The 27,965-nt window shown below is 38.2% G+C and overlaps 1 protein-coding gene across 6 annotated transcripts; it reads left to right on the plus strand.

The window, feature by feature from the left end:
- The first annotated feature begins 7,619 nt into the window (after positions 1 to 7,619).
- ASRGL1 (asparaginase and isoaspartyl peptidase 1) lies at positions 7,620 to 27,889 on the plus strand. 6 transcript variants are annotated; one of them, XM_015620694.3, is made up of 7 exons: positions 7,628 to 7,770; positions 8,822 to 9,090; positions 12,856 to 12,998; positions 17,676 to 17,830; positions 21,985 to 22,103; positions 23,959 to 24,069; positions 26,704 to 27,889. In XM_015620694.3, the coding sequence occupies exons 2-7, from the start codon at positions 8,904 to 8,906 to the stop codon at positions 26,937 to 26,939; spliced, it is 951 nt and encodes a 316-aa protein (XP_015476180.1). In that variant the 5' UTR covers positions 7,628 to 7,770; positions 8,822 to 8,903; the 3' UTR covers positions 26,940 to 27,889. The 6 variants fall into 6 exon arrangements, with proteins under 6 accessions (XP_018861483.1, XP_015476180.1, XP_018861482.1 ...); XM_019005937.1 differs by lacking the exon at positions 7,628 to 7,770 and adding an exon at positions 7,864 to 7,881 and having other exon boundaries at positions 26,704 to 27,091; XM_015620695.3 differs by lacking the exon at positions 7,628 to 7,770 and adding an exon at positions 7,929 to 8,739 and having other exon boundaries at positions 26,704 to 27,091.
- The last annotated feature ends 76 nt before the right edge of the window (positions 27,890 to 27,965 follow it).

Below are 27,965 nucleotides of genomic sequence, written 5' to 3' on the forward strand. Positions count from 1 at the left end.
AAGCAGCAGAAAGATAATAGATCTAACCACATAACTTCAAAATTTTAGGGATACTGATATTCAGATGTTAACTACTTTTTCTTCAAAATTCCTCTGCAGAAACAGTTAACCAAATATGATGAATCTAGTACTATCTCACATTCTTGAGTTTTCCATCAATTTGAAATACCAATTCTGCATTGCCAGTTTTTTTCAAAAAGCTCACAGTACAAAAAAAGGAAATTTGGAGGAGGAAGGAAGGGAGGAGAGAAAAAGATGAAAAATACGGAGGAAAGGAAAGGGCAGCAATGGTAATTGCCTTGGAATTGACAATGTCTTCCTGATTATAGCAGGAGTCAACTTCCCATACCAAACACAAAGTATAGTTCCAAGAACACAGATCACATTTTATCCTTGACATTCTAAGAAGGAACACAATCTCCATCACCAGTATATACTGATAGTCCCAAGCACTGTCATGGCTCACGGTTGTGCTAGGTTAGTTCCACACTGCAAACCTCCTTCCCAAATACTGGTCAGAGCTCAGCTCCCCTCTATGAAATATCCAACAGTTGTGGAAGACCACAATTCCTGAGAGTCTCCCTTTCCTTTCCTGTAGCACTAGAAACTATCTGATATTCAGAACCAGGGGTTTTTTTGGCCTCACCTCAGTTCTTTGTTCACAAAGCCTGTTCCAGTTCTCTGGACAAATGTGACACTCAAAATTAAGTTTTTAGATATGAATTGAAAATTTTCCCTTGAAAACCTACCATCAGTTGTCCCGAACATACATGCCAAGTAAGTTTTATTAGATGTGCAAACATTTGGATGAAGAAATAAATCCTTCCTGCATAGCCCAGCAAAACCATCAATGTAACTTCAATGTGTGAATGCTCATAGCAGATCTGTCTCATATTGTGCTAATTTATACCCAACTGAAGGTGGCTATTGAATGTAACAATATGCATGATGATTTATTTCAAAATTCCCTTAATAATATTTTAACTTGAGACTATATTATAAAAAATTATTAAAATAAGGACTTAACAGACAACATCAGAGGCTATTCATAAGTGCATGAAATAGAGAAAAGGAGAATTAGTGGTTCATAAAATACTTTATTTGCAGTTTACAACTCCACCTAAATCTTGACATTTTAATACAAGACATCATATTTGTATTTGTCTCATTTCTCAAAATATATTTCAGTGCTAAAATCAGTAGAATGGTACCAATATTTTGAACCCTAATGTCTTGAACTTTTCTACACTCAGTACTCATCTTAAACCGGTCCTAATTACATTTGTTCATATGTTTGTGTTTTGCTAGTACTGCAATAATTTTAGTCTCTGCAATAAAATACACTATGAATCCATATCCATTAGTTTATCTTTACTCAAAGATCAGATGACAAATTGCCTCTTTTTGCAACCTTAGAATAACACCTAATTCTGAGTTTTCTTTTCATATGAGATTGTTTAGGAATATGCTGGCACCAGCAACATGATCAAATCTTCAGGAAGATAACTAGTTTTGCTGCCATCTAGCAGTCCAGTATGCATATGTAAGCCACATTTTTGCTTACCTGAAAAGGCAAACAAAGTTTGCTGCTCTCAGCAGCTTTAGGAAGCTTCCCAGATAATGGTACCAAAATAAACAATATTCCAAAATAAACAATATTGTGTGATCAACACAAGTGACACTATGGAAATCTGTACATCTGGTCTTGAATTCTTCTCCAAGCTCTCCTGGGATGATCACTTTCTGTACTGCAGCTGGGGGCAAACATTACCGCTTTCATCCTCATGATTGAGGAGAAAGACAAAATAATGCTCCCACCTTCATCCAACTCCACTGGTTCTCCATTCACATCACAATCAATTTTAAAGTGTTTTTTGTTTCCAGTATCTTTGCATGGCTTACCCAAAGATCTCACACGAATTTCATTACCTGTTACATTGCATTTACAGAGACCTGATATCAATTCTCACTACAACAGATCTATGTCTGTGCCTGGAAGACATCAATTGGCTATCTCATTTAGTATTCTCATTTTAAAATACACCTTTTTTCTTTTCCCTACTTGATTAGTTTTCCCTGCCACCAGCCTTATCATTGACTTCTTTGATTTATACTGGAGAATTTTCTGTTAGCAAACTATTCATGGCCTACTCTCTGCAGTATTTTTGCATCTTATAAAAAATTTATAAACATCTTAAAAATCCACCCTAAAATATGGCTTTTAAACATATATGTAACAAAATAGGTTTTAGTTACTTCATTAGAATTGAGGTTCTGACTTAGGAATAGAAATAAAATAGAAGGGGAAGTATTCAAAATAAAACCCCTTAGTTCCTGGCATTTCAATTGTAGTTATTTTCACACCAAAACCTACAACTGCAGTGATGTCTTAACTGTAAGCTTTTCCAACTGCATTTTTTATCAATTATTACTACAATATTGCACATACTGTATGAGTTTATACTTAGGTGGAACTGAAGGGAAAGAAATGCAATTCCTTATTAAAAAACAAAACATACTATTTATTCAAAACCAGTCTGACAACAGATAAGATGAAAAAAACTGAAATTTTCTTAAGAAATAAACTGAGGAACAACTTTGGAGAGTAACCCTTCCAAATATGCCTTTGAATCTAGTTTTATGTACATGGCACATATTGTTTCTAAGTATTTCTTAATGTTAATTACTGCAGTAGGAGATACTTTTATTGGATACATAAACCACTTGCATTAAACTATCAATCAGAATTCCATAATTCTTCTACTGTCACATTTCAACATTTTATTTCACTTAAAAAAAACATAATTCTAATAATACACTAAACATTTGAACTAAGCAAAACTATTGTGTCTTTATTTTTCTTTCTAATGGCCACACATGGTAATTATAATCCTCCTGATAACTGGGTAACTTATATCTATAAGCATACCTGCAATAGAATGCACAGCCAGCAAACTTCCAAAGCTTAATTTTTCCCTGCCCACCTTTCTGCAGAAGTAAATACCTCCACAGTATCACCAGTAGGTAATGATAGTGACTCCCTGGAGCATCATTTACTAGGTTTTTATGATTTGAACCTCATTTCAAATCACAAGAGGGAATATTTTATCTGACACAGGAGCCCCATAATTCTCTCCAATGCCTGGCAACTTGGTTAAGTCTTTAAAAAGTTACTCAAAAGTAATTTCTTTAACACCATGACTGTGTGTCCCCACTTAGTCTCATTTGTTCCTATTTCATCTCTCAAGTACAAAAAGCATCTCAGGTATTGTGCATACACTTGGTGTGTATCTGCTATGTTTTTTTTATTTCCTGCATTCTGTGATTATTTCCTGCATCCTGTGATTAGGGGAGCTAAAAGTCCACACAATTGAGTGACAAGAAGTCACAGGGAAGGACAAACTTGGACAGCCATTCATCTGTCATTTGATTAATTTTCATTCTGTTCCCACATTGTGACAGGGAAATCCCCTATGAATTATTTTAAACTGTTTTGTGGTATCTTTTTTCCCAAAGGTATTCTGTATATTGACAAAATCCACCTAAAATCTTTACTTCTATCACCTTCAGTAAGTCTGCATGCATGACAAAATTATAAGAATCGTTACTTTGTTACTGCTAAGTTGTATAATAAATTTTCCTGGAAGTTCCTGGACTGTTTAGAAGCTTGAGTCTGTATCTCAAACAATATTTGAGCAAATAATAATTCTAATGCACCTTAAAAAGTAATGATGGTTTTGCCTAATACAGGCTAAACTGAAACCCTTTTTATAATTATAGCCTTTAGCATGTTAATTGTGTATCATTAAGAACTAAGAGAACTGCATTTTTCCTAATGTAATCAAAATATAAGACAAAATAAATCTGAGAGCTGCACAAGAGAAATACTTCCTAAACTCCAGGGTTTAAAATGCTGCTATTGTTGTGGTAGCTCTGGAGTTTGCGAGGTGTTTTGGCAAGGGGCATAGGATTGAACCAAAGCAACTGTGACCCTTGCCAGCCTGTGGATGCAATTTTCTCTGAATGGATTGATCCAGAAGCCCCCTGCACTTGCTGGGACTTTGTCAGGGGAAAGTTGTAAGCCTCTGTCAGACACACAGACAAGTTTTCCAATATGCTCTTGTGTTTTATGCAGATCAGCCAAAACAAGAATGTCTGAAAGAATTTTACAGAGAGGATGTAAAGTTTCAGATAAACAGAGAATTGAAAATAATCTCAAAAAAATTGAACTTGGTCTGCCTTCTTTTGAAGTTAAAGTGATTTGAATGGAGCAGACTGGGATTTATAGACTTCACAGGCTGTGGGAGGGACTTCAAAAGCATAGAGGTGACAGAGGAACATATTTTTTCAGCCATGCAGTGACAAAACTGCAACATGGTTTCAGAGTTCTTGCAACAACAGGAAGAACAGGAAAACAAAACATTCTAATTTTAGTCTCTGCCTGTCATCCCATGTGTCAGTCTGGTTGTCTTCTACTCAGGACACTCACCTCAAATGCACCTTCAGCAGAGCACACAGCTGATAAATACTGATAAAATCTCAGTAAATACAGAGGACAGAACAACAGGAACCACCAGGACCATTTTTAAACTTTAGCTTTTGAAAACTGGTCAAATGCATGATGCACACAGTTCAAAACTAGGATGTGAACAGGGATCTCCCATGACCAGTATTGCAATCCATGCCACCCTCCCTTCTTCCCCTCACACAAGTTTCTGAGAGTGGCCTGTTAGAACCATCCCCCAGTGTGTAAATTGCTTAAATAATAGGTGCAGAAAGGCACTCTTCTTATTTGAGACAATCTGCCATGGGGAAGACATCTAAGTTCTGTGGTTAACATCTCCCCAAAGTGGGAAAACAAACCCATCTCCAATTTAATCTCACTTCTATGCAGAAGGGGAGGAAATAACATGGACACTGATGATTCTAGTGCCTCTTCCCAATAAATTATTTCCATCTGAACTATTAACATACAGTTCATTCATCAATTAATAATATTATTAATACTAATCATTAAATAGCTTACAATTAATCAATTAGAACTGATCACAACTGTGTTTTAGTGAATACATCATCTACCATTTACTGTCCTACTACTGCACATTTCACTGCTGATCTTACCTAAACTTTTAACTTAGCATAAAAAAATTTAACTCTCAGAGGAACAGTTTTTTCCAGCTCCCCTAAATGGTGTCACACTCTTCACAGTAAGAATAAGGTAAGAAGTGGTTTGCAGACTCAATCAAATTGTGCATATGAAGTAAGTTATTCAACATGCATGAGTTTTTCCAGAGTGTGACCTGAGCATCCTAATGCTGCAGTGATCTCCATATGACAGTTCTGTCTAATATAAAAAGATCCAAGTCTGCAGACTTTGTGAACACCATTCTGCTTCTGCATGCTTGACACTTGCTCAAGCAGCCTTAGCCTTGATCAACTCTGCATGCTCCTTCAATCCAATTAATAAAATATAGAGCACTGCTTTCTGTGCCGCATCAGATTTTGAAGATTTTAAAATAGTTTATGGATAAACACATGAGTAGCCACATAAACATTTATTTTTAAAATATATTTATTATAAATATGCATAAAAACAGTTATTTTTACAATATATTTCACTTGCTTTGCTGGTTCCTAAAATTAACATTTCAATGAGTGTGGAGGGAATTCTTTCTCTAGGAAGGCATGTGCTTTATTTATGGATTTTGCAGGAAAACAGAAGGCACAAGTACAGTTGTATTTTAGTCACTGGAAGTGCAGAGTAGACCCTATGACATCAGAGTATTTTTACACACATGTTCCCTATCCACATGAGCCCAGATCACTTAGTTCTCCACTTCAGCCCTCTACACTTACCTATGATAACATGTTCCCACTTCTTTCATGTAAGGCACATTCAGCTTACAAGCAGGAAAGTTAATTTCCACAAGGCTACACATGCAACCCCCTAATTTATTCTGAACATTTAAAATTTTATTTCTTGGGCAATAATATTACACAAAGGTCTTTTATGAAAATTAGCAAGAACAAAACCAACAGATTTCTAGAGCAATTATTTTAAACTTATCTTAACAGTTTACATAGCTTTAGGACAGGTTCCTGATGTGCAATTCAATGTGCTAATTTGAAAAACCTAAATAATAATCATAAAACTAAATACTAATACTTTCCAGTCTGCTCTGAGAAGCTTTACAGCATTTTTTAAAACACATCAATTGTTTGACCACAATGACAAAGGCAGTGGCCAAAGAGACCCTAAGGTAAAAAGCTGGTGTAGAAACAGATTATTCCAGTTCTATCAAGTGTCACCCTTGTTTTAATGAATCATAATGTTAGACTAATACTAAAATTTAAACTTACTATATGTGTTGTGTTCAGCTGTCCATGCACACAACCAAAATGACTCTTCTAAACTATTTAATCTAAATAGTATTGGTTTCCTGTGTTGAAACCATCTTGTCTCTGAAAACAAGATAAATGGTCTACAAACAGGCAGCACTCTCAAATAATGTAAGAAATTTTAATGTCTCTGTTTTAAGTCTACCAGCAACAAAAGAAAAAAACAAACAAAACATCAGGAATATTTCCTTTTCATTAAACCACACAAATTAATTCTGACAAATCTTTAGGCTCAAAACACTTTTCGAGTGTTTTAAGAGCTGCACTTTTAAACTGAGTGACTTTCACATTGCCATAGATCCTCGCCCTTTTTGCACAGCCGTGTCCCCTCAACACTCGGAGTGAACACAGCAGGCTGCATTCTCTCTCCCTGCAGCCCGAACTGCATCTCAACAAAGCCAAGGGAGCAGAGAGGAGGTGAGCAAAGCAAGAATGGTCAAGGGAGAAGGCCAGATGCACTCCAGTAGTTTGAACAAATGTTGAGAAATACTTTTTTACACTTCTAGTTACACAGGTAAGGGAGTTCAGAATTACGAGGATTTTTTCATAAACTCTATTTTTTACTTCTCAGGAAGAACCTTTAGCAGCTCTACTTTTAGTTAACTACAGGTTTTTTTCCACCAGCAGCGTATAATTAGGAATAAAACAAACATCAGGCTCAGTTCTTGTCTTTGCCATCAGTTAGGGAACAGTGTGGCCACATACAGCTTACCCTCACCTATATATATGTATATATATATATATATGGAGACATAGATATATACAGTAGTCTGTGCCAACGTGCCTGGGATGAGTGCAATGATCCCCACAGACCGAAGCTCCCTGGGCATACAGCTCCTTTCAGGTTACAAAACTCCACAGCCAGCCCGAGCTTTGGGAAAGGGAATAACCCGGCCCGGCCAGAGGGAAGGGTGAGCACGCGGGACGTGCTGCTGGGGATCGATTTTGGGGAGAGGTGCAATTTTTCTAACTGAACTCGAGGGGAAATCAAGCGGTGGCAGGCGGCGTGCTGGTGTGAGAGCGCGGCTGTGGCCGTGCGCAGGGCGGCGGCGGCACTGCGGCTGAGGGGGGCACCACGCCGGCATGAGCACGGCCCGGAGGCACCCGCCCTCCGCAGCCCAGGGCCGGGCCGCGCTGCCCCAGGGCCGGCGGCAGCGGCCCGGCCCCTGCCGGAGCAGGGCGGAGACCGCGGGCTGCGAGCAGTAGCGGCTGCCATGTCAGATGCGGGCACGTCTCGGCGCCGCCATGTCTCTTAAGGGCGGCCGCCGGCAAAGCGTCCCTGGGGCTGCGCCCGCCCCGCGCTGCCGCGGGCACCCGCACGGGAGCGCGCCCAGGGCGGCCGTGAGCCACAGCAAGGACGGGGCGCTCCAGGTGGGATCTGACCCCGCGGGAACGCCGGGGGCGGGCGGGAGAGCGGCGGGGGCCCGCCCTGAGCGGCAGGAGCGCGGCAGGAGCGCGGCAGGGCTGAGCCTACGGCCGAGGGTAGCGTGTGCTGAGTGAGGGAAGAGCGTTGCTGCTGGCTGAAATAAAAGCCCGAACGGCCTCGCTTACGGGATGCCGTGCCCCACAGCGGCCCCGGCTGGGATTTCCTCTGCTCCCCGCCTGCTGCCATCCCGGCCGGCCTCCCCTGCGGCAGCAGGAATGCGAGGGACCGGAGGACTGCGGGAGGCTCTGTCGGGGGGGGTTTGCCTGTAGGATGAGGGGAAAGGCTGTTAGTTTCTAGTCTTCACAGCCTCCAAAAATAGCCGTCCCCGAGAAACTTTTCAAGAGGGGAGTTTTTTCTGAGAGGTGCCCCAGATTTCAGCAGGAGACGAGTTAGCTGCTGGTTCTTTGCCTTTTTCTGGAATCAAAATCGGTGATTTGCATCACCAAAGGTGTGTAGCAGCAACAATCTCTTTAGCCCGTAGGAGGCCATGAACAGTAACAACAAGGTGTTGGCTGCCAGGTGTGAATGAACACCTCGTTTTCTTGCTCGAAGTTCAAAGTGTTGCAAGAGGCCAGAGGTCTCAGATCCAGGTGGTTGAGCGGGGTAAGCCTTTAACTCGGGTCGGGTCAGTTGCCTTTCTCTATTGCTGGTGATATTACTGTACTCTGACAACAGGCTACCCATCTAAAACAAAGAGCAGTTAGCAGGTTCAGGGGTTACTCAAGGCTTGTTCCCATGTAATGTATAATCACCACACAAGGTTCATACTAAGCAACAAGATTGTAGAGTAGCTTAGCCTGAAAAGGGCCCTTTCTGTGCCACTTCACCCAAATCCTTCCTCAAAGCAGGGCTGGCCTCAGAGTTGCACCAAATTGCCTGGGGTCTCATCCAGACTGGATTAGGAGCTCCTCCATGTGAATGCTTGGCTTCCCAAAAGGTAAAATTGTGGCAAACTGCCCATATGTGTTAGCTAACCTGGAGCCATTCTCCATGTAGAAAGAAGCACATGCTAAAGACTACCCCTTCCAATCGGCTGACCTGTGTGCACAGCTGAAAGCCTGAGGAGGAACTTGGCAGGATGAAGCCTGTCATCGTGGTGCATGGTGGAGCTGGCCGGATCTTCAAGGAGAGAGAAGAGGGATGTCGTGCTGGTGTTGTCAGAGCTGCACTGCGAGGTTACTGTGTCCTGAAGCAGGGAGGCAGTGCCGTAGATGCAGTTGAGGAGGCAGTACGATCAATGGAAGATGATCCTCATTTTAATGCAGGTAAGTTTTTTAATAATTAAGTGGACTTAAAAATCATATTATATTTCAAGTGTTTTGCCCAGATGCTTCTGCAAATTCTCGCTTGTATTATAATTATTGTTGCATTATTATTGATTTATGTACATTGCAGTGGAGTAAATACTAGTTTCACAAAATAGGTAATTTCTCACCATGGTATGTATTGTAGTTTCTCATGAGTACGCTTAGGAAGATGAGTTATTCCCATTCTTCAGTGTTACCTATCAGCCGTTTAATTTGTGTAGTGCTGTTTTACTCTTCTGTAAATCTTCTGTTGCTGTGCTATGACTATCCACTTTTAAGACATGGACTCTTATGGAATATGTGTTAATGTGCCTCTTTAAGGCACTCGGATATACCTTGAGGCATTGTGTAATCCTCAGTGCTTGACCTTTACCTATTGCCATAGAATTACTAGTGTTGGGGATTTTAGGTGTGTTTCTCTTCATTAATGTTTGCAATTAGTAATTTTGTAAGCAATACTGGAGAAGCAATGCAATAATGGTATGAGTCATAAATCTGTACCTTCTTATAGTAAGGGTTTGTAACTGGATTTCCTAATCAGTAATGTGATTAATGTTAGTGGTAGTAATCAAATACTTTCTCCTCTTCTTAGGACCTCAGGTTTATTATTTTGATGAATTTCAGCAAAAATATTTCCCCACTTCCACCATGGTATGTCAGAAAACAACATGGAATGAAATAGCTGTAGGTGCTCAATATTATAGATAGCATAGCTATTATTTTATGTGCTCAGTTAGTTTGCAGAACTTCATTCGTTCTGTCTCACCTTGCAGTTGAGAGCAGCTTATTTTAACATGAAATTTTCATTGTTTTGTTACTGTCTTGGGTTGAACATTTTCAGTTTTAGAGCATTCAAGCTGAAATCATGAAATGGACTTGGAGATGTAGTTTGTACTTTTATATAGTTAGCATCAGGGTGGCAGTCTCTCATTTAGCTTTTACTTAACTGGATTTGAACCTCCACCCATTTTTCAGGTTCGGCTATGATGATCTAAGCAGCAAGTAGTCTGTTACTTACAGATACATCTAATTGTCTTAAATCTTATTAGCTGCTCTCAGAATCTGACAAACATTAGCTGAAAGAAAAATTAGCTGAAGAGGACCCTGATTGAAGTGGCTATTTAAAACTCACTGTGTGGTATTTATCTTCATAAAAGAATAAAATAAATTTTGCTGTAATATTTTCTAGGCAAGCACAGACATTGCTATGAGACAACAATAAAGATGGGGAAGAATGGGCAGAACAATCAAATTGTGTCCTTTTTTGCATGGAAGCGTGTAGCCATGCTATCTAGGATCATCTTGATGTCGGCTTGGTGCAAGGGCTCAGAAGCCATACTGGTGTATAAAATTACCATTTTAGTGACTTGTGCAGCACAATAAAGTTATCAAGTTCTACTTGTGGCATGGTTATATTTCTGTGTCATCTCTCTGGCTAGGAGTATGAACCAGCTTGGCATGAGTACTCCAGGTGTAAGAACTGACATTCTGTTGATCCTTGCACACTCTTTCCTATGCAGCCTTTACAGAGGATAGATCTATCTATCCGCAGACAGAGAGAGTTGCAGTACTTCTCTCAGTATCCCAGCTGTGAGTAGGCTGATGTCAGACATGTTGATTATTTGTTTCCTCCTAGATTGTCTGTCTCCTGTTGTCTGTTTCTTGTTTTTCTGGCCCTTTGCTTAATAAGTAAACCAAAAACTTTATTTTTCGTCTGCCAATGGATACCATGTCCACAGAGGCTGGTAGTCCCTACCCATTGGTTTGGAAGGCAGATAAAAAGGAAGCCTTTTACTTTACCTTTACTGGTAAAAGGTAACCGCAGAAGGAAGGATTCATCCCACCTGAGATCACCTGAAGTTCAGTAAGTAGCTTTACAGTGGCGTACAGACTTTTGTGGTGATTAGTGGAATGAGAAAAGTTGGCTACACAGCTTCAAAGCTGTAGGAGTTGTGGATGCCCCATCCCTGCAGATATTCAAGGCCAGGTTGGATCATGCCCTGAGCAACCTGATCTAGTGGGTGGTGTCCCTTGACTGTGGAAAGCAGTTGGCAGTAGATGATCTTTAAGATCCTTTCCAACCCAGGCCTTTCTGTGAGTCTATGGCAAGTGGGATAAATTTTTCTTAGGAGGTACCTGTCTCTCTTTACCAGCTGTGAAAGGAGACTTTTTTAGAAAGCTGCCTTTGGTTACAGAAACTGTCTGCAACTTTTTCCTGCTCAGCAAATTTTAGAAAATCCTAACATGTATCCTATGAGCTATGTCCAGTAGACATGGGATACTCTTAATGCAGTAGTGAAGGGGCCTCCTTGAGTTTTCCCTGGAACCATGGTTCTGGTCACTGATGCTTGAGAAGGGGAATTGTAATTCTAGTGGGAATTTTGTGATCACATGTTAGAAAGCCTACCCTATCAGAAGAAGTTAAGAGCATGGCAGGGTTTAGCTAAGAAAACAATTCCTTACTAGCATAAGGAAAAGCTGGAAGAATGATGTTGACATAAGTTGTACAAGGAAATTAAACTGTAAGCTCTGTACAGATCAGTCTAGAAATTAACATATTGTGAATGATGGATGACTGTAGGACTGAACTGTGGAATAATTAATGCAGTTGCAGACAGGTAAAAAATTTTTGGGGGTGTGTCTGTACGTGGCAAGGGCAGTTTTTGAGATTACAAGAGAAGAATTACAGGATTTAGCTGCCTTTTGTCACAAAGGTTTTAATTTCATATATTAAGGTCTGAAGTATATTGGAATAGAAGTTTTGTGTCAGTTATTAATGGTGGTTTCTGGACATCTTTAATGTTGCTTTAACAGAAAGGAGAAAAACCCTACTGGATTAGTTATGTACAATGCTCAGGTCTTTTTAGCTGAGCTACCGTGTAAATCTGCCATGTTTTGGTTTGGTTTTTTACTTCTTTTCAGGCTTAGTCTTTACCATCTATATTAGCAAGGCTTGTGCATTTGATGACTTAGAACCTGTTACTCTTCTATGGTACAATTATTGGCATTATTTTAAAAAACACACAATTTGCATTACAAAATGTGTTACACTCATTTTGTACGTCATTAATTTTCAATTAGGTTAGTGAGCACTGATAATTATAGAAGATAACTACCTGATGTTTTATTACTTAATTTCTATTTTTTAAAATTATTCTATATACTGTTTTTATTCGGTAATGGAAGAACTTGTTATTTCAAGCTTTTGCTACTGTAGTAAGAGGACACTTATTCTGCTCCATTAATTTTGGCAGTTTCTTGGAGTGCTGTGTGATGTTAATCTGTTGATAGAACCAAAAGTTATACTATTCCTTTTTTGGATGGTGTTGTATCCTCCTTTTGGAAGGCAAAATAGTTTTGTACACTTAAAAGTGATCTGGAGAATAAAGAATTCTGTTTGTGATGGTTTGTTGGTTTAACTTTAATACCAAGTAGATAATTTGGATGGTATTGGAAGTGTGTTTTTCATCTTATAAAAAGTAAAACTCAGTTTTTATATAGATGTTGTACTCCATGAGACTGTTAATGGCTGGATTTTGTGGTTATACTCAGCAGTGTTTCTGCTGTTTTGTTTGTATTTGGGAGATACTTTCAGTAAGTCAGCAAAGTGGGAAAAAGAAAGGTTGCTTGATGAGAGCTTATAATTGAATCACCTGGGTGGTTAGCTCTTAACGACTTTCTTCTTTTCCTCTTGGCCCCTAATTTTTTTTTATTTGTCTTTAGGTTGTGGATCTGTTCTAAATGAAAAAGGTGAAGTAGAAATGGATGCCATTATCATGGATGGAAAAAATTTAGACTCTGGAGCAGTATCTGCAGTTAAGTGCATAGCAAACCCGATAAAACTTGCTCGACTTGTTATGGAAAAGGTATGCTGGTTATCTACTTGAGTATGAAGCATTTTCTTTCCCTTTGAACTTCATCCAGTATATTGATACACCTCAGTGATGATGTTTGTGTAGTGCTTTAAAGCAGTTAGGAAGGGATCAGTCCTTGGAAACTGTGATCATGACCATGAAGCACTTACCTTAAGGGTTTTTGAGAAATACTTACAAACAATAGCATTCTAAGGAAACATAACTTGACCTATACATGTTGGTCTTCTGTAGTTCCAGTGCTGGTATTCAAGGGTATTTTTGTTGTTTTTCACTTGGCTTTTGAAGAGCTTTTATGTTGCCACTGGGTGTTGTGCTTGATCTTGCAATATTAAAGTTAGGTAATACACTGTTCACTTTGCAGTGGTATGGAACTGAATTAAATGACCCAGTTACATATTTGGCTATGTAATGCACTCCTTTATTGTTCAGTGCAGCCTTCTCCACTGTGACCTGAAAAGGTGGTAGCACCAGGACAGTCGTAGTCTTCTATCAGTAGAGGATAACATTAGCCCTGTGTCGTGCTGACAGATTTTCCTAGATAATCCAATTCATCAGAGCAGTAAAATATTACTTGACCTCCTATATAAGATCAATCCCACCTTATTCCATTAAGTCCATTTAATATTTGCCACAGCAGACTTACCTTATTTTTCAGATGTGGTACAACTGTTCTATGTCAGGATGGGAATAAGTGATCTGTGTGATATTTGTCTGTTTTACCATTATGAGGTTGTGACAGTGACCAAAAGTTTGTCTTGTCTTTGAAGTTTACGTTTTCATCCTACTAGTGCAGCTGCCCCATTGTTGAAAAGGTTCATATTTATAAAAACACTAATAAAGAAGTCTTACATTTCTCTAACCTTTCAGATTGACTTCTGAGGAAACAAAAACTGTTTTGGTGATCTATAAAGATGATTGACATTTATCTTGTCCTCAATGGCCTCCAAAGCAGATAGAATTTTTTTGTGTCCTTAATTGGAGGTTTGTTCTGTTTTTAAGATCAGAACGTTTTGCTAAAATATTGGATATAAACACTTCTGTGAAATGTATGTTTACTAGAAAGCAGTGCTAAAACTTGTGATGAATATAGTTTCTTCCTTCATATGGATTTATTTTGTCATTAACTAGAAATTTCTAGAAACAGCCCTCTCCTCTGTCTTGTCTATTACAAAGTCATTGCATGGTGTTGCTGGTGTTCAAAAGTGTTGAGGCTAAATCTGAAATGAAATCATGAAGTTCTACTGTATGGGACCAAGTATAATGGTGTAGCCCTAACACCATGACATTTTGTGGTAAAGGTATTACTCTTTGCCAAAATGCAAAAAAATCTGTGTGCATGATGATAAATCTCAAATGTAAATGTTGGCCTAAATTGCTTGATGTATCTTGAGGCGAGTTTCTGCGCTTCTCCATCTTCCATAAATGGGAATACCAACTGATGTTGCTCCTCTGCTTGCTGTTTCCCATCTATCTTGGACAGGAATTTTGAGACACCAACTCAGGGTATTTCACAGTGCATTTTATAGTGTGTTTTGTTGTACTGTGCTTAATTAAAAAATATTTTAACTGTGTGACTTGGGGGCAATAAGGGTAGTTTTCCTGGGGTCTTCAGTCTGTATGCATAATTCCCAGTGGTTTTGAGGTGCCTTAATGCCATAAAGAATTTTGAAGCATGCAGTTCCTGAAAACAAACAAACCAACCAAAACCACCCTGTACTTCTGCTTGTAATTGTAGTTCCATCCTATTATGGAACAGTGTGAGCTCCATCTGGTGGCCAGAGTAGCTCCTCTACGTTGTTGCTGCAACACATTTGTCATTTTTGGCTGTCACTTTCCCACTGGGCTCAAACTTGTCCAAATTCATGGAGCAGAAAAAAGGAGAGCACCAGAATAATTTCCATTCATTATTTACTGTCCTGTCGTTCACAGTAGCTTCTAGAAGTGGAAAACTTTTAGTACATCAATTAGTATAACACATTCTTGAAAAAGCACTTAAATTTCTGTTTAATTATTCCTGTTCATATTGAACATAAATATAACAATATAGTGAAGTGATTTTCTTTTCTTTTTTTTTTTTTAATCTGGGGCATGTAACCCTTCTCAGGTCCAACACTTCATTAGATGGGCTTCTCATGAACATTATAGCATTAATTCATTGGTATATTAAAGCTATGTGTGTTTTCCCCTACTCTTATTGTGCAGGACTTTACATTAGGCAAAAGAGAATTTAGCTTACAACACAGATGTGTGTAAGCAAAGGGCCAGGTTTTTTTCTGTGCTGCCAGCATTGTTAAATAAACAACTGTGATGCTTTGAACTTTAGGCCAGGTAGAAATTTGGGGTATTTTCCCCATTTCCAGTGAAATTAACTAAAAGTGCCAGCATTTTTTGCTTATTTGTAAGATGTCTTGAACCCTTTTCATGGCCTTTTGGATTACTTTATATAAATGTCTTCCAGGCACTTTACATTAGCAAACATATTAATGAAACTGGAAGAATGAGACAGAAGAATGTGCTTTTGCATTGTTTGACAGTGTTCTACTAGTTCTTTTGACTGATGACATCTGCCAAAGAGAATGACAAAAACCACCTTAAGACATCTTATTTTCAGTGAAGACTGAAAAAGAAGGAAAAAAAAAAAAAACCCCGAACATAAAGTCCTGTCATAGAAGTTTATTTATCAATACTTAAGTATTCTTGTTTGTATAGCCTAGGAAGGTGCATATGTTATGCATATTTGCATATGGGATGGAATCCTATGAAAAAGTTTTTAGAAGTAACTTCCTTTTTTTATAATAAAGCTTTATATTTTTAAAATTTATTTAAAGGAGTATATAGTCTTAGTTGCTGAAGAAAGGAAGGGATGGAGGACACAGCCTTCTGGTACAGATCAAGACTAATTTAAATTTCAAATTTCCTACAAAATCCCACCAAACAACAAAAAACCCCAACCCACATCCACAAATTAAAAGCAAAACTATTTTGAGTATTGTATTGTGTGCTTCTCATGGGTTAGAGGTAATGGCAGAGGGGGGCAGTGTTGCACAAAGAAGTTGGCTTTCATGTCAAAGAACACTACCTATTAATTTTGTTAGAAATAGGTAGGTCTTACATTGTCTGGTAATGTGGTAACAGCACTCAGCATGAAAGCCTGATGTCTGCTTTCACATGTACAGGGGATTTCTGCCTTGTCATCTTTAGTATTCCCTAAAACAGTACTCTCATGCATTAAAGATTAATTAAAAAGGCATTTAAATTTTCAAAAATGTTTGCTAGCAGGCCTGCAACATCAGAAATGTTTCTAAAGTGTAGTCCTCTGTCCCTGTCCAAAGGGCTTAATTCAGAGGCTGTGATAGGCTTAAGTAGAGATCAGTGTCTTGGACTTGGGAAGAGGTTTGTCTGGAATCCTTTAAAACAATACAGTGCTGTGTGTTGGTCATGGTAGTGATTACTTGTCTTTGCTGTAGAAATCAACAGCAGTTGATGGTCTGCAACATCTTAACCTGAAGCTTTGAGACTGAATGTCCTCAGGAATGTAGCATGACATAGAAATACCCAGCCTCTGCTGTCCTTGCTTCTGGCCAAGAGCTGGGACTGTGCCACATGGGTGCTTCACAAGGCTCTGCAGGCCTGCTGCCTCCAGCATCACATGATTCTGCTTGGACCTCAGGTGGTCTGGTGTGCTGTGCTGCTGCAGGGACAGAAAGGCTTGCTTTAAGTTAGCTGCTCTGCTCTGAAATTGTTCTGTGCTGTATAGTCAGACCACCACTTCTCTAAAACCTTCCCAGGCTCTGATGAGCAATTGACAGCTATGTAATTGTGCAAGAAGCTGCTGCATATTCTTTGACAAATTAAAACACAAAAAAGTAAAAAAAAAAAAGAAAATCAGATTTCAGAGCTACTAAAGTATAAGGATTAATTTAACAAATTTATCTGGCAAGTTTCTCTAAAATATGAATTAACCAAGCTCTACAGACTTTGAAACATGGAATTAACTAAGATTGTTGAATTAAAATCTGGTTTGAAGTGCTTTGTAAATAAAGGAATCAAAATAGAACTTTCAAGTATTGTTAGAAAGAGTAAACATTGTTTGGTCAAACCCATTAGAAAGTACTCTGTTCTTAAATTTGATCCTCTGAGTTAATAAGAATAGTAGCTTGTTGAAGGAAATATTTAAAATTATATTGTTCATCTGATGATAAGGAACATTTTAGTTGTATGCTATTTACATTTGTTGGTTATTTTACTGGGGTAATGCCTTTAAACAGGAATTTATTTAGCATTCTTTTGAATAAAAGTCTTTTAAATCTCTTCGTTAACTGGACAAAACAGTTAGTTATGTAATAATTTGATGATTCATTTGAAACAGTACAAAACAGTTGCATACAAATTAGCTAAAGAACAAATTTATCAATTTTTCTTCTCCCATTATACCAAGTTTTAAATAGATAAGTACAGTTCTTTTCTACTGATGGTTAAACTTTGTGGTTTGGAGAACTGAAAGCTTTTTCAGCTATAGTGGAAGGGGATATGGACAGAAGTTTACAAATGTTTAAAATAAAATTTGTAATTTTCTTTATGTAGATACTTCTCAAAATAGCAGTTATACAAAACTGCTCAGTACAAGACAAAGGAAGAATTTTCAATTAATTTCTTGTCTTTCTGCAGACAAAGCACATGCTGCTGACTGACCATGGTGCACACCTCTTTGCTCAGGCCATGGGTATTCCTGAAATTCCAGGGGAGAAACTCATAACTGAGAGATCCCGGGAGAGATGGAAGAAGAACCTTGAACCAGATTCCAACCCTGAAGAGTTTCAGAAGTAGGTAAAATATGTATATATTTTTTTCTAATTTGGATAATTTAATTTGTGCTATCTGGTTACCAAAAAACTCAGAAGAAACCAAAAACCCCCAAACAAAGCAACCAAGAAAAACAAAACCCCAAATAAACACAAACCTTGAAGGCCTGTATTCAGGCCACAAATGTTATGTGGTTTGATACAGTCTTTACAGTATGTCTTTATTGAAAGCAGTAGAAAATCAAGCTTTCAATGAATTTGCTTAAACTTAAATTACTGAAACAAACTTGATGAAACTTGTTGCTGCTTAAGTAGATTATTGGTCACTTTGACAATAGCATGGGTTTTGTGGCTTTATTGGAGAACAAGGTTAGAACTTGTTACTGCTCTTAAAATCATCAGAAGTGCATGGATTAGCTGTAACAAACAGCAGGTATTATTTTGCATAGCTTTTTCTGTGGAGGAACTTATTTTTTAAAATCTCCAGTGCACATACTAAAGTTAAATAAAAAAACCCAAAAACCTAAGAAAGCTGATCTTGGTTAAGTAGATGATCAGATTTTTCTTTAAATTGGATTAGATAGTTAAACATCAGACTTTGACCAGTAATTCCTTCTGAGTGGTGATTGTGGCTGTTGGTTATGAAAAGGAATGAAGAAAATGACCAAGTTTAGTGATGGGTGGGAAAAGAGATGCTGCTGGATGGTATTGCCCAACAGCAAAAAATGAACATCACTTGGAAGACAACACAGTCTTGTATGAAGTTGGGAGGAAGGTGAGGTGGACAATATAGGAATGAAAAACATCGGCTGTTAAGAATGTTTTCTGTGTTTGTGAAGTAGGCATATAACACTAAATTGTTTTGAGCTTCCATTTGTATATCCATGCTTGTGGCGCAGGAAAACACTGTATTACATTACATAAATGATTTATTATGTGCTGTTCATCTGTTTTGTAAAGCAGGACTAATGGCAGGGCAGAGCTGAATTTGTAGATCAGAGGGAAGAAATTTCTTCTGTGAGCATGTTAATTAAAGTCATTGAAATGAGGCTATAAATTACAACCTATATGTTACTTTCAGTGAATTGCTAGAAGGAAAAACAAAGTGATGAGGAGGCAAAGTGTGAATATGGTCTTGTAAACAAAGTGATGTTGTTCCTTGACCGTTAAGTCTTTTTCTTGTATCCAACAGAAGTTTTCTTTTGATCCATAGTCTGTCCAAGGACTGTGTGGCATTATCACTCATTGCGAAGAATTTGAGGGTGGTGTAGCCACCACTGCCTCTTGTTCTCTTGAACATATCAGTTGGAATAGCATGGCATTTAAGTCATCATTCATTCCTCATAACTGCTTCATTCTTACCTTTTTTTTTTTCTTTTTTTTCTGAAAAATGTTAGGCATCTTCAGTTTCAGCATGGACTTCTGAAATATCTGATAATAAAAAGCTTGTGTATTTCTGAAAGGCTGAAGACTTTTTCTCATCTGGGCCATGCTGTTCTTTTCCTGAAAACCAAAATATCACCACAAATTCACAAAGTTGAAAACACATCTTTTTTAATGCAAACCCATTTCATTCTGTATCACACGTGGAATGTTCTTTTTCCCTGTTATGTCCACAGTGATTATGCAGAAACTTGCCTGAGGCGAGCAGACAGAAGGTGAAGTAGTATTAGTCAGAGGCACCATAATACCAGATCATACTGGGAATTCGAAGGTTGGTGTATATTTTACTTCCAATCCCCTGATCCTCACAGTGTTGGAAACCCTGGGGTTTCATAGGCTTTGCAGGTAAAATCTGGTGTCTCTATAAGAGATACCTTTCTCCTCTGCTGGTTAGAAGCCTGCACTGATTTATGCTGAAAGCTTAGGATTCCATTGCATGTACAGCATTCCATCCTGCACACCTTTTGCCGAGAACAAGGCGTGATTTATCTGCAGTCTCATGCTGCAAAGACTTTGGCAATACCCTTGTTAAGAATTACTGGAGTTTGCCTGAGAATCCCACAGAAAGGGTGCTGAGTCTGGCTGTAATGTAGCAAATGGGCTTCTAGTCCCATTGTGAATCACACTGCTAGAGTAACTTGAGGAGGTATTAACTAACAAGGACCCTAACAACAATAAACAGAAAACCCCACTACTGGTAACTCATTAGTTAAATGGGGATAGTATAAGTATATGTCTTACATGTAAATGAAAGATTTAGACAAAAGGGAATGAACAAATCCAAGTAATACTTTCTGTATCACAGTATATGTAGTATATAGGAATAATTCGTGATGGAAAAAATCCTTAATAGCATCCTCTGGTATACCACAGGTACTTGTTGAAGTTCTTGCTACTGTCAATAACTAAAAATAGAGAGATGATTATAATTTGATAGTTTTGTCTTCCTTGTTAATATTTTGGAGTCAACTAGCCATGAAAAAAAAATAATTGTATTTTCTTTGCCTTTGTTCTGAAGATGATCAAAGGAAAGGTTAAACTGAAGCAGTAAAAAAGGGACTGTAAGAAATCAAGTGTAGTTGTCTATTTGCTCCACTGTAGATGAGGTGTGTTAGACACATTCACTTTGTTATTTATTGCCAGTTGTGCTCTCATACCTAAACAGGTACGTACTGCCTGTGTCATCTGTGTGCTTTTATTTTCACAGTTGCCTAAGGTAAATACTTATCTAAGAAAATGTACATCTGGATACATCTTTCTTAATTTCTCAGGAGGATCTAACTTTAGTTGGTTGAAGGGTGCTACATGAATGTGCAAGGGAGTACTGAATTTACTAATGTTCTTTTCAGCAAATCATTTGTAACAGATGGATGGGTGGGAAGCCCATCTGCACCATCATATCAGTTTGAGATGAGGTCCGTCTCCACATAAATGTCAGAGCAGCTTATAAGGCCTGTGATTCATCAGTCAGCTTTGAATTGCTGTGAATGAAGTGTAGGGACTGACAGTATGATATTTTACATAAGCAGGAGGGAACAGGAAGTTGGGTCTCTGAGAAACTGACTGTGGGTTTCAAGGTACACAAGGTCTTTGTCTGACTTAATCAGCTTAGATTTTGCAAAGGTATAGAGAAACCCTCACCAGTGCCCAGGCAAATTCGAAAGGTATTCCTTTTTGAGTTGCCTGTTGGGTAGTGCCTTGAAGGATTGTTACAAATTATTTTCCTGTGTGGAGTGGTTTAGATTATTTTTGGGGTTTGGTATACTTCTAGTCACATACTGGGTTATATTCCTACGTGAATTGCTAAGACTGGAATATATGGGTATTTAAACTGTTGCTTCTCAGTAGTGTCTCACTTCTCAGTGCAGCAACTGTGTTACAGTAAGTCACGACAGGCTTTTTTTTTTTCCATACACAACTACACATGTCTGTTTTGAGCAGGCTATTGTATATGTCTTTTCTGCACTGAAGAAATATAGTTGAGACTTCTGTTTTCTTCAGTGCCTGAAGATTTTCAAACCAGTGTGCAGTTTCAGCAGAGTCTGCTGGCCAAGGGATTTAAACCTCAAGATTACGTAGCTACAGAGTACAAAGACTGAAGTATGTCTTAATGATGCATTGTGAGCAATACTAGTTGAAAGGAAAATAAGCTTTTTTTTTTTTTTTAGCCTTCAAACATTAAGGGGAGTAAGGAAAAGGAAAGAGGAGGAACAGGAAGGAAATGATTCAGTGCATGGATAACATTACTGTCCTTTTCTGTATTCACTCATTTATGCGCATTGTCATTAATAATTCCGGTTAACCTCCTGTTGAGACAGTGGAGCCAATTGTTGTATCTTTGAGTTGCCATTTAGGGGAAAGTTGTGTGTCAGTTTGTGTGTCAGCCAAAAAACTACTCCAGAACTATAATGACTAGAAGTATTTCTGCCCTGTGTGCTTTTGTTTTGCGGTCTTTTTTCCTCCCCAAGTTTCCATGCTATGAAAGTAAACAAGTTGTGGGGGAAAGATTAAAAAAAAAAAAGTGTTTTCTACTCTGTTAAATACAAAGCTTGTGAGAACTGTTGCACTTTTCTTTTTATTTTTGTAATGAGAAGCATGGCAAAAATAGTTTTATAATGAGCAGTAATTCTGTTGTAGAAATCTTCTTTAAAGCTACCTGGGAAATAAAGGCAACGTGCTTTGGCAGGTATGCTTTAATTCTGTCTAATTTTGTGAACTGTTTTTCTTGGCAGAGACCTTGGAACAGTTGGTGCTGTTTCTATAGACAGTGAAGGCAATGTAGCTTGTGCAACATCCACAGGAGGACTCTCTAATAAACTGGTTGGCCGTGTTGGTGACACAGCATGCATAGGTATGGGGTATGGGATCTTGCCTTTCACTTTTTGGGGGTACTTCATTAAAAGAAAGGAAAAAAAGTATTACAATTCTCCTTTTCATTAGTTAAACAAAATATAAATACTAGTCTATCTGAAACAGAGGTCTAACATTCAAATTTATCAAAGCTAAAGCTCCTTAGAGCATGGAGATTTGAAAGAAAATCGGGAGTTCTGTGTGGAAAATAGGGATGAGAGTTTGTTTTTTCTGTCCTTTCTTCACTGCTAACACCTGTGTTTCCTTTCTGTTGATTCTGATAAAGCTCTCCTTTTTTTATGGCTCTGCTTTCTGCTAAGTCAAAAAATGTAGCCTTCTCCATAGTAAGATGCTGTTTCCTTGATACTTAAGAAAGAAGGTTTAATTGCAATTACCGCTTCTATCAGTGAGCAAGAGTTACAAAATGACTTGCAACTTTGAGTAAATTCCTGTTCTTAAGAGAACCCCGATAAGACTGTCTAAGAACCCAACAGATGTGGTGTGGAATAAAGGAAATATTTTAAGAGATCTCTTATCCAAGTATAAAGAGACACTTGAAATCCTTTCCACAGACATCTTCCTCTCATGAAACAGACTTGCCATTTGCTTGCTTCACGGTTCTACCATGCAGCTGGGATTTGGAAAATAATTGTTTTTAGAAAAGCATGTTCCAAACTCAAATAGCATTGCTGTTGGCAGTATATGATTATTATAAAACTCTTTCTTTTGCATGCAAAGTTGCTAACATTTTGGTATCCTCTGGATTTTGACTGTGGTTTTCAGTATTGTGTCTGGCTGCAGCCTTTTGACTGCAAATACCCTCCTCCTATATAGAACATGTTCAGCGTTCTTATAGTTTGGGACATGGGTTTGTGAAGGACAAGTGAAACTGTGCACTTTTGGGCATATTGCTTGCAACTTTTGGTCTTGCTAGGCATCTTCAGGATTTGATACAGAAATGTCAGCTGTGCTTTTAAACATCAGAGGCTTTGGTAAGGGAGCATTGACTTAATACGGCGGTGTTTTTCCACATGTCCCACAAAGTCCTTTAAAAGGGTCTGATCAAGAAAGGGAAGAAACAGAAGGGAAAAGCTTTCATTGCTCTTCCATGGCATCTGTCCCCTCCCCCAGTACCTTGTTTATAATGCTGTGGTAAGTTTCTTCCTAGCTCCTGGGAAATATTTTTCTTAGGAGATGTGCTAGAAGTATAGGTATTGAGCAAGCAGAAGCTTGGTGGAGAACAGGGTGTGGAATGTGCCAGCAAAACAAGGATGGGAGAAAAAAAAACAGGGGGAAAGGGGAGTTAACAGAAGAAATACTCTGCTTGTGGTGAGGACTTCAAAGATTCATCAGGGGTGCTTTGTGAAGTTTTGCTAGAGCCCATGCCCTTCCAATTTCTTAGTTGCTGTGGAGGGTAAGTTCCCCTCAAAATGGTCAGCTCACCAGTGTCCTCACTAGATCTTCCTTCATATCGTCTCAATTGATACGACCTGGCATTCTGCATCCTGACTCTATCTTGCTGATCTTCAATATACCCTCCCTTGCTGTTCTGGAAAATATTTTTGCCCATTCCTGTGGAGTGTTGGCCTGCTTCTGCCTCTTGTACACAAACAGATCACTAGTCTTTTCTCTCAGTTTGGCAGCTGACTTGCTCCAACTGTTGTTCATTTCTTTCATATATTTTAGTTTTCAAACTGTGGCAGAAATGAGAAAGAAGCTTTTCTGACACTTTTCTCTCAGAAAGGCACAGAGTTAATGGACCTAAAGGAGGAAATGTTTGATACCTATTTTAAACAATGCAGAGTTTTAAAATCATGTTACAGAATACTGCATTCTTTTTTTTCCCCTTTGAAAAGGAAGTGGAGGTTATGCTGACAACCATTCCGGTGCCATTTCAACCACAGGACATGGGGAGAGCATTATGAAAGTGGTCTTAGCCCGACTGATTCTCTATCACATGGAGCAAGGTATATCCCAAACTTCCTGTAATCTGAAATGAGGATAGGAAACACTGCCTAGTCACAGGTTACAGTATATATGCTATCATCCTAGAACAGTTGTCAGAGGAGTTGCTCTCAGGGGTATGTGGATAGGTTAAAACAAAAACTTTAAAAACAAAACAAAGTATTAAAGTATTAATGTATTAATAAAGCTAAAATAGCTGAGATTAACAGAATTACTTCTGCTGCCTGACACTGAATCATGCTTTAGATCAGTGTGCATTGAAAGACATTACTCTGTACTTTAACGGAAGTTTTCTTTAATAATTTTTTCTCCAATTATAAACTAGAATTCTGTAAACAGGAAAAAGAGCAAGTAAAAATAAGATACATTTAAGAGAGCAGTAAGGGAGGGCTAGAAACAGATAACTGGAACTGAAATAGAAATTACGGGATATTACCCTTCTAATAAACTGTAAAGATTTAAGTATCTGATTACAGCAACAGAAATTATTTTAAGACTTTTTAACCATGATTTCAATTTACATTTTGTTTTGGAAAATGTACTAAACTGGCTGGGTATGTGGTAAACAGCTGACACAGTATGTCTTATGTGGCTGTAATACAATCTGACTGTGGGATGACCCTTTGTAGCTTTACCTTCATGACTTAGTCTGTCATCTAAACCCTTGATTATGTTACAGCCTGTAAACATAGCCAGACAACATACTTGCGTTGCATGCAGTTCAAGAATCATTAATATAGATATCACCATTATTTTTAGAAAGCTGTAGCTTTGGGGCAGTACAATGTAACTTGCTTTGAGATCAACTTAAGTGGAAATAGTTGTAAAACATTCAATTTACATTTTCATTGGAGAAGCTGTAAGTAGAGAGACAAGTAACAGCTGCAAATATTTTTGTTATACTTTATAGGGCTGTTTGCATATAATGGGTGCATTTCTCTAAATCTCATAGTTGATGTGACAGTTTCAGCATAAAATACAACCTACAGATTATTTCCCAAAGCTCTTAACATGTTATGCTCTCCCTTTACTCTCTAAATTATGTCTCTAAGTATTCAATTTGTGAACAGCATTCTAAGCTCTTGTCTAAACTGTGTTCAGTTTCTTCTCTGGGTTGATGTTAGCTGCATTGCAAGACTTATGCATTGATAGCAGTTATCTGGCTCATGATTAATCAGTTTGAAAGGCAAATGAGTCTCAAATTAAAAAGTTTATTGGAAAAAGAGAAAAAGAAAATGAACCCACTTGTATTCATGTCTAATTGGTTTGCACTTGTTCACCCTGCCCATGCTTGCTTTACCTTCATTCATTCTGCCCAGAAGTATAACTCAGCTGCCAGGCAAACGTGTCAGCAACTAGATTCCCCCCGGCCCCTCCTCCCAACATGTTTCCATGAAGGCACTGAAAACAAACCCTCACGTTATTACAGCTTTTTGAGTCCTTGAACAGCGAGCTGGAGTTGCATATGTAAGAACAACTGTAGAGCCCACATAATTCTATTTAGCTGTTTGGTAATTTGCATACAAAATATCCTCTTTTGGACAAATGCTGCAAAATTTACTTCTGTATTTCAGGACTGAGTTGCTTTGCCAGTCTTAACAGCTGTTGGAATTTCAGTGTTATAGTGGCAGCTGTTGTCTTGGTGAAAAATCAAACAGTGAAATACTGACCCTTTGAAGACCGTGCCACTGACTTGAATAGTCACAGTGTCACCCGTGCGTCAGAGTAAGGAGCTTTATCCTGTCAGTCACCAGTGCTGTGAATAATTCTGACTGTGCTGGTTTTATTTGGTTTTAACTCAAAATTTGCAGGGAAGGCATGAAGGTCAGGTTTTGTTCTATAACCTAAGCTGCATAACGTGACTGACAGTCCGTATCTTAGGGTAATTAGGCCAAGCCAGCTGCATTCCTGAATGTGTATTTAAACTTGCAGTGAACAAATATTTTGCAGCTATTACAGGTCTGTGTGTATGATATACCTATAAAATTGGATTTATTTAGAAAATACTCCTGCTAATACGAATCAAGTAGTGAAAAGCTAAAGTTGCATTGCTGGTCCTTTGTCTGATATCTAATACATTGAGTCCTCATTTTGCCTGATGGTTTCAGAAGTTTCAGGAAGAGTCATGCTGATGTCTGCTTTTGATAAATTATGACAATGTGTAGTACGTGCTTTGAGCTCTGTTGCAGCCAGTGGAACTAGAGCAGAGATGATGACTGAATTTTTTTATTGTTTTGATGTGTGTTTTTCCAAATTGTAAATGCTTTAGATCTAGCTTGTCCCAAACCTTTGATGAAAGCCTTGCAGATTGGCGGTTTTTTCCAGTCAAATGATGGCATAAGAAATGGTGTGTCTTGAACATAAAGTCTGTGAGTTAGTTTGTATTACACACTGAAACTGAATCAAAATCTGAAGCTATGTAAATAAACATTTGGAGCAGTACCACAGCATAGAAGCTCTTTGCAACTGTCCAGAGCCTTTCCAAAAATGCTTTCTTTGTTAGACTGGAAAATTCTTGCCAATCTAGTTGAAAGAGAAGTTAGATCCGATTGGTTCCATGGGAAGGGGTGAAATTTTAAGAGAATTTTAAAACTATCAAGACAGGTACTATGAAATGATTTTTTTTTTCTTTTCAGGAATGTCACCAGAGGTAGCGGCAGACACTGCATTAGACTACATGAAGTCACGAGTTGGGGGTTTGGGGGGTGTCATTGTTGTCAACAAGGCAGGAGAGTGGGCAGCAAGGTTCTCCACCAAGCAGATGTCGTGGGCTACTGTAAAGGATGACAACCTGCATTATGGCATTTATGCTGGGGAGAAGCATATAAAATCTGTTGATGAAGCACTTGCATCTGAACGGGAGGGATTCTAAGAATGAAGAAAGCTGACTGACAGAGAAGAATGAAGATCTCCAGTTTTTGCTGGAGGACAATGACAGTTGATTTTGTCTTTCTGAAAGATCTTTTTGTTCACAGGAATTACCACATTTACAGTCAAAATAAAATCTGCACATAGTTCTTCAGTGGACAAGTATAGATGTAGTCTTTTAATACCTTAATGAAGTCAGATCCTCCTTTTTAAATAAGAAAGAGAATGGTCTCTAGGTTCCTTGGTTAGTATGCCCTAATCTTACATTAAAAGGAGCTTGAGTTTCAGTATTAGAGGAACTTCTTTCCACATCCATTCTCAAAGACTGCTGCCAGGATGATTTGGGAGAAAAATACCTATTAATTAAAAGCTGCAGATTTTGAAAATCCAGAATCTTTTAAGGAGCCATCTTATGGTAACAGCTTGCTAACATCAGTGAAGTACCACCAAAGAGCAGCGAAGAGTTAAGATTAAAATTATTCTCACAGGCTTGAGGTAACTTATCACAGGATATAATGAAGTAAAGAAAGTAACTTTCTCAGAGAAGAAAAAGCTGATGCCAAGGAGCTCCAATTCCATTCCATGACATCAGACCAGAAATCACAACCAAGTAGGCTATGATGTTTCAAACTGTATGTGGACAGTTAATAGAAAGATGCTATGGATGTAGTATCTGGGGTAGTAATAAAGAAGGTTGTGCTTTCAATACAAATAACAGCAATGTTTTCTACTGAAATGTAAAGGTGATAGCACCTTTTAAGTCAAAATATGAGACAGATTCTGATTAACTGGAAAAATAATTATCTGAAAATAAGTGATTAAAGTAAGTTGTACTAAAATAAATAAATCTGCCTGTTTTGCAAGCTTCTTCTGTGAAGTCTGAAACATTGTTTGCAGAGATTTTCTTTTATAAAAAATTTGATATTCTATGTTACTTCTAGTACATTTTCTTCATTAATATTTTGTATTTTTAAAAGGAAGAGAAAAATTCTTTTTTTATTCTCTGACTCTCAACTATATAATTTTTTTT

The sequence above is a fragment of the Parus major genome, chromosome 3 (assembly GCF_001522545.3).
Source record: "Parus major isolate Abel chromosome 3, Parus_major1.1, whole genome shotgun sequence".
Taxonomy (NCBI): domain Eukaryota; kingdom Metazoa; phylum Chordata; class Aves; order Passeriformes; family Paridae; genus Parus; species Parus major.

Coding starts and splice junctions, on each gene's coding strand:
- ASRGL1 (XM_015620694.3), top strand. CDS start 8,904: ATGAAGCCTGTCATCGTGGTGCATGGTGGAGCTGGCCGGATCTTCAAG. Junction 17,831..21,984: donor AACCCTGAAGAGTTTCAGAA/GTAGGTAAAATA, acceptor TTTTCTTGGCAG/AGACCTTGGAACAGTTGGTG. Junction 24,070..26,703: donor TCTCTATCACATGGAGCAAG/GTATATCCCAAA, acceptor TTTTCTTTTCAG/GAATGTCACCAGAGGTAGCG.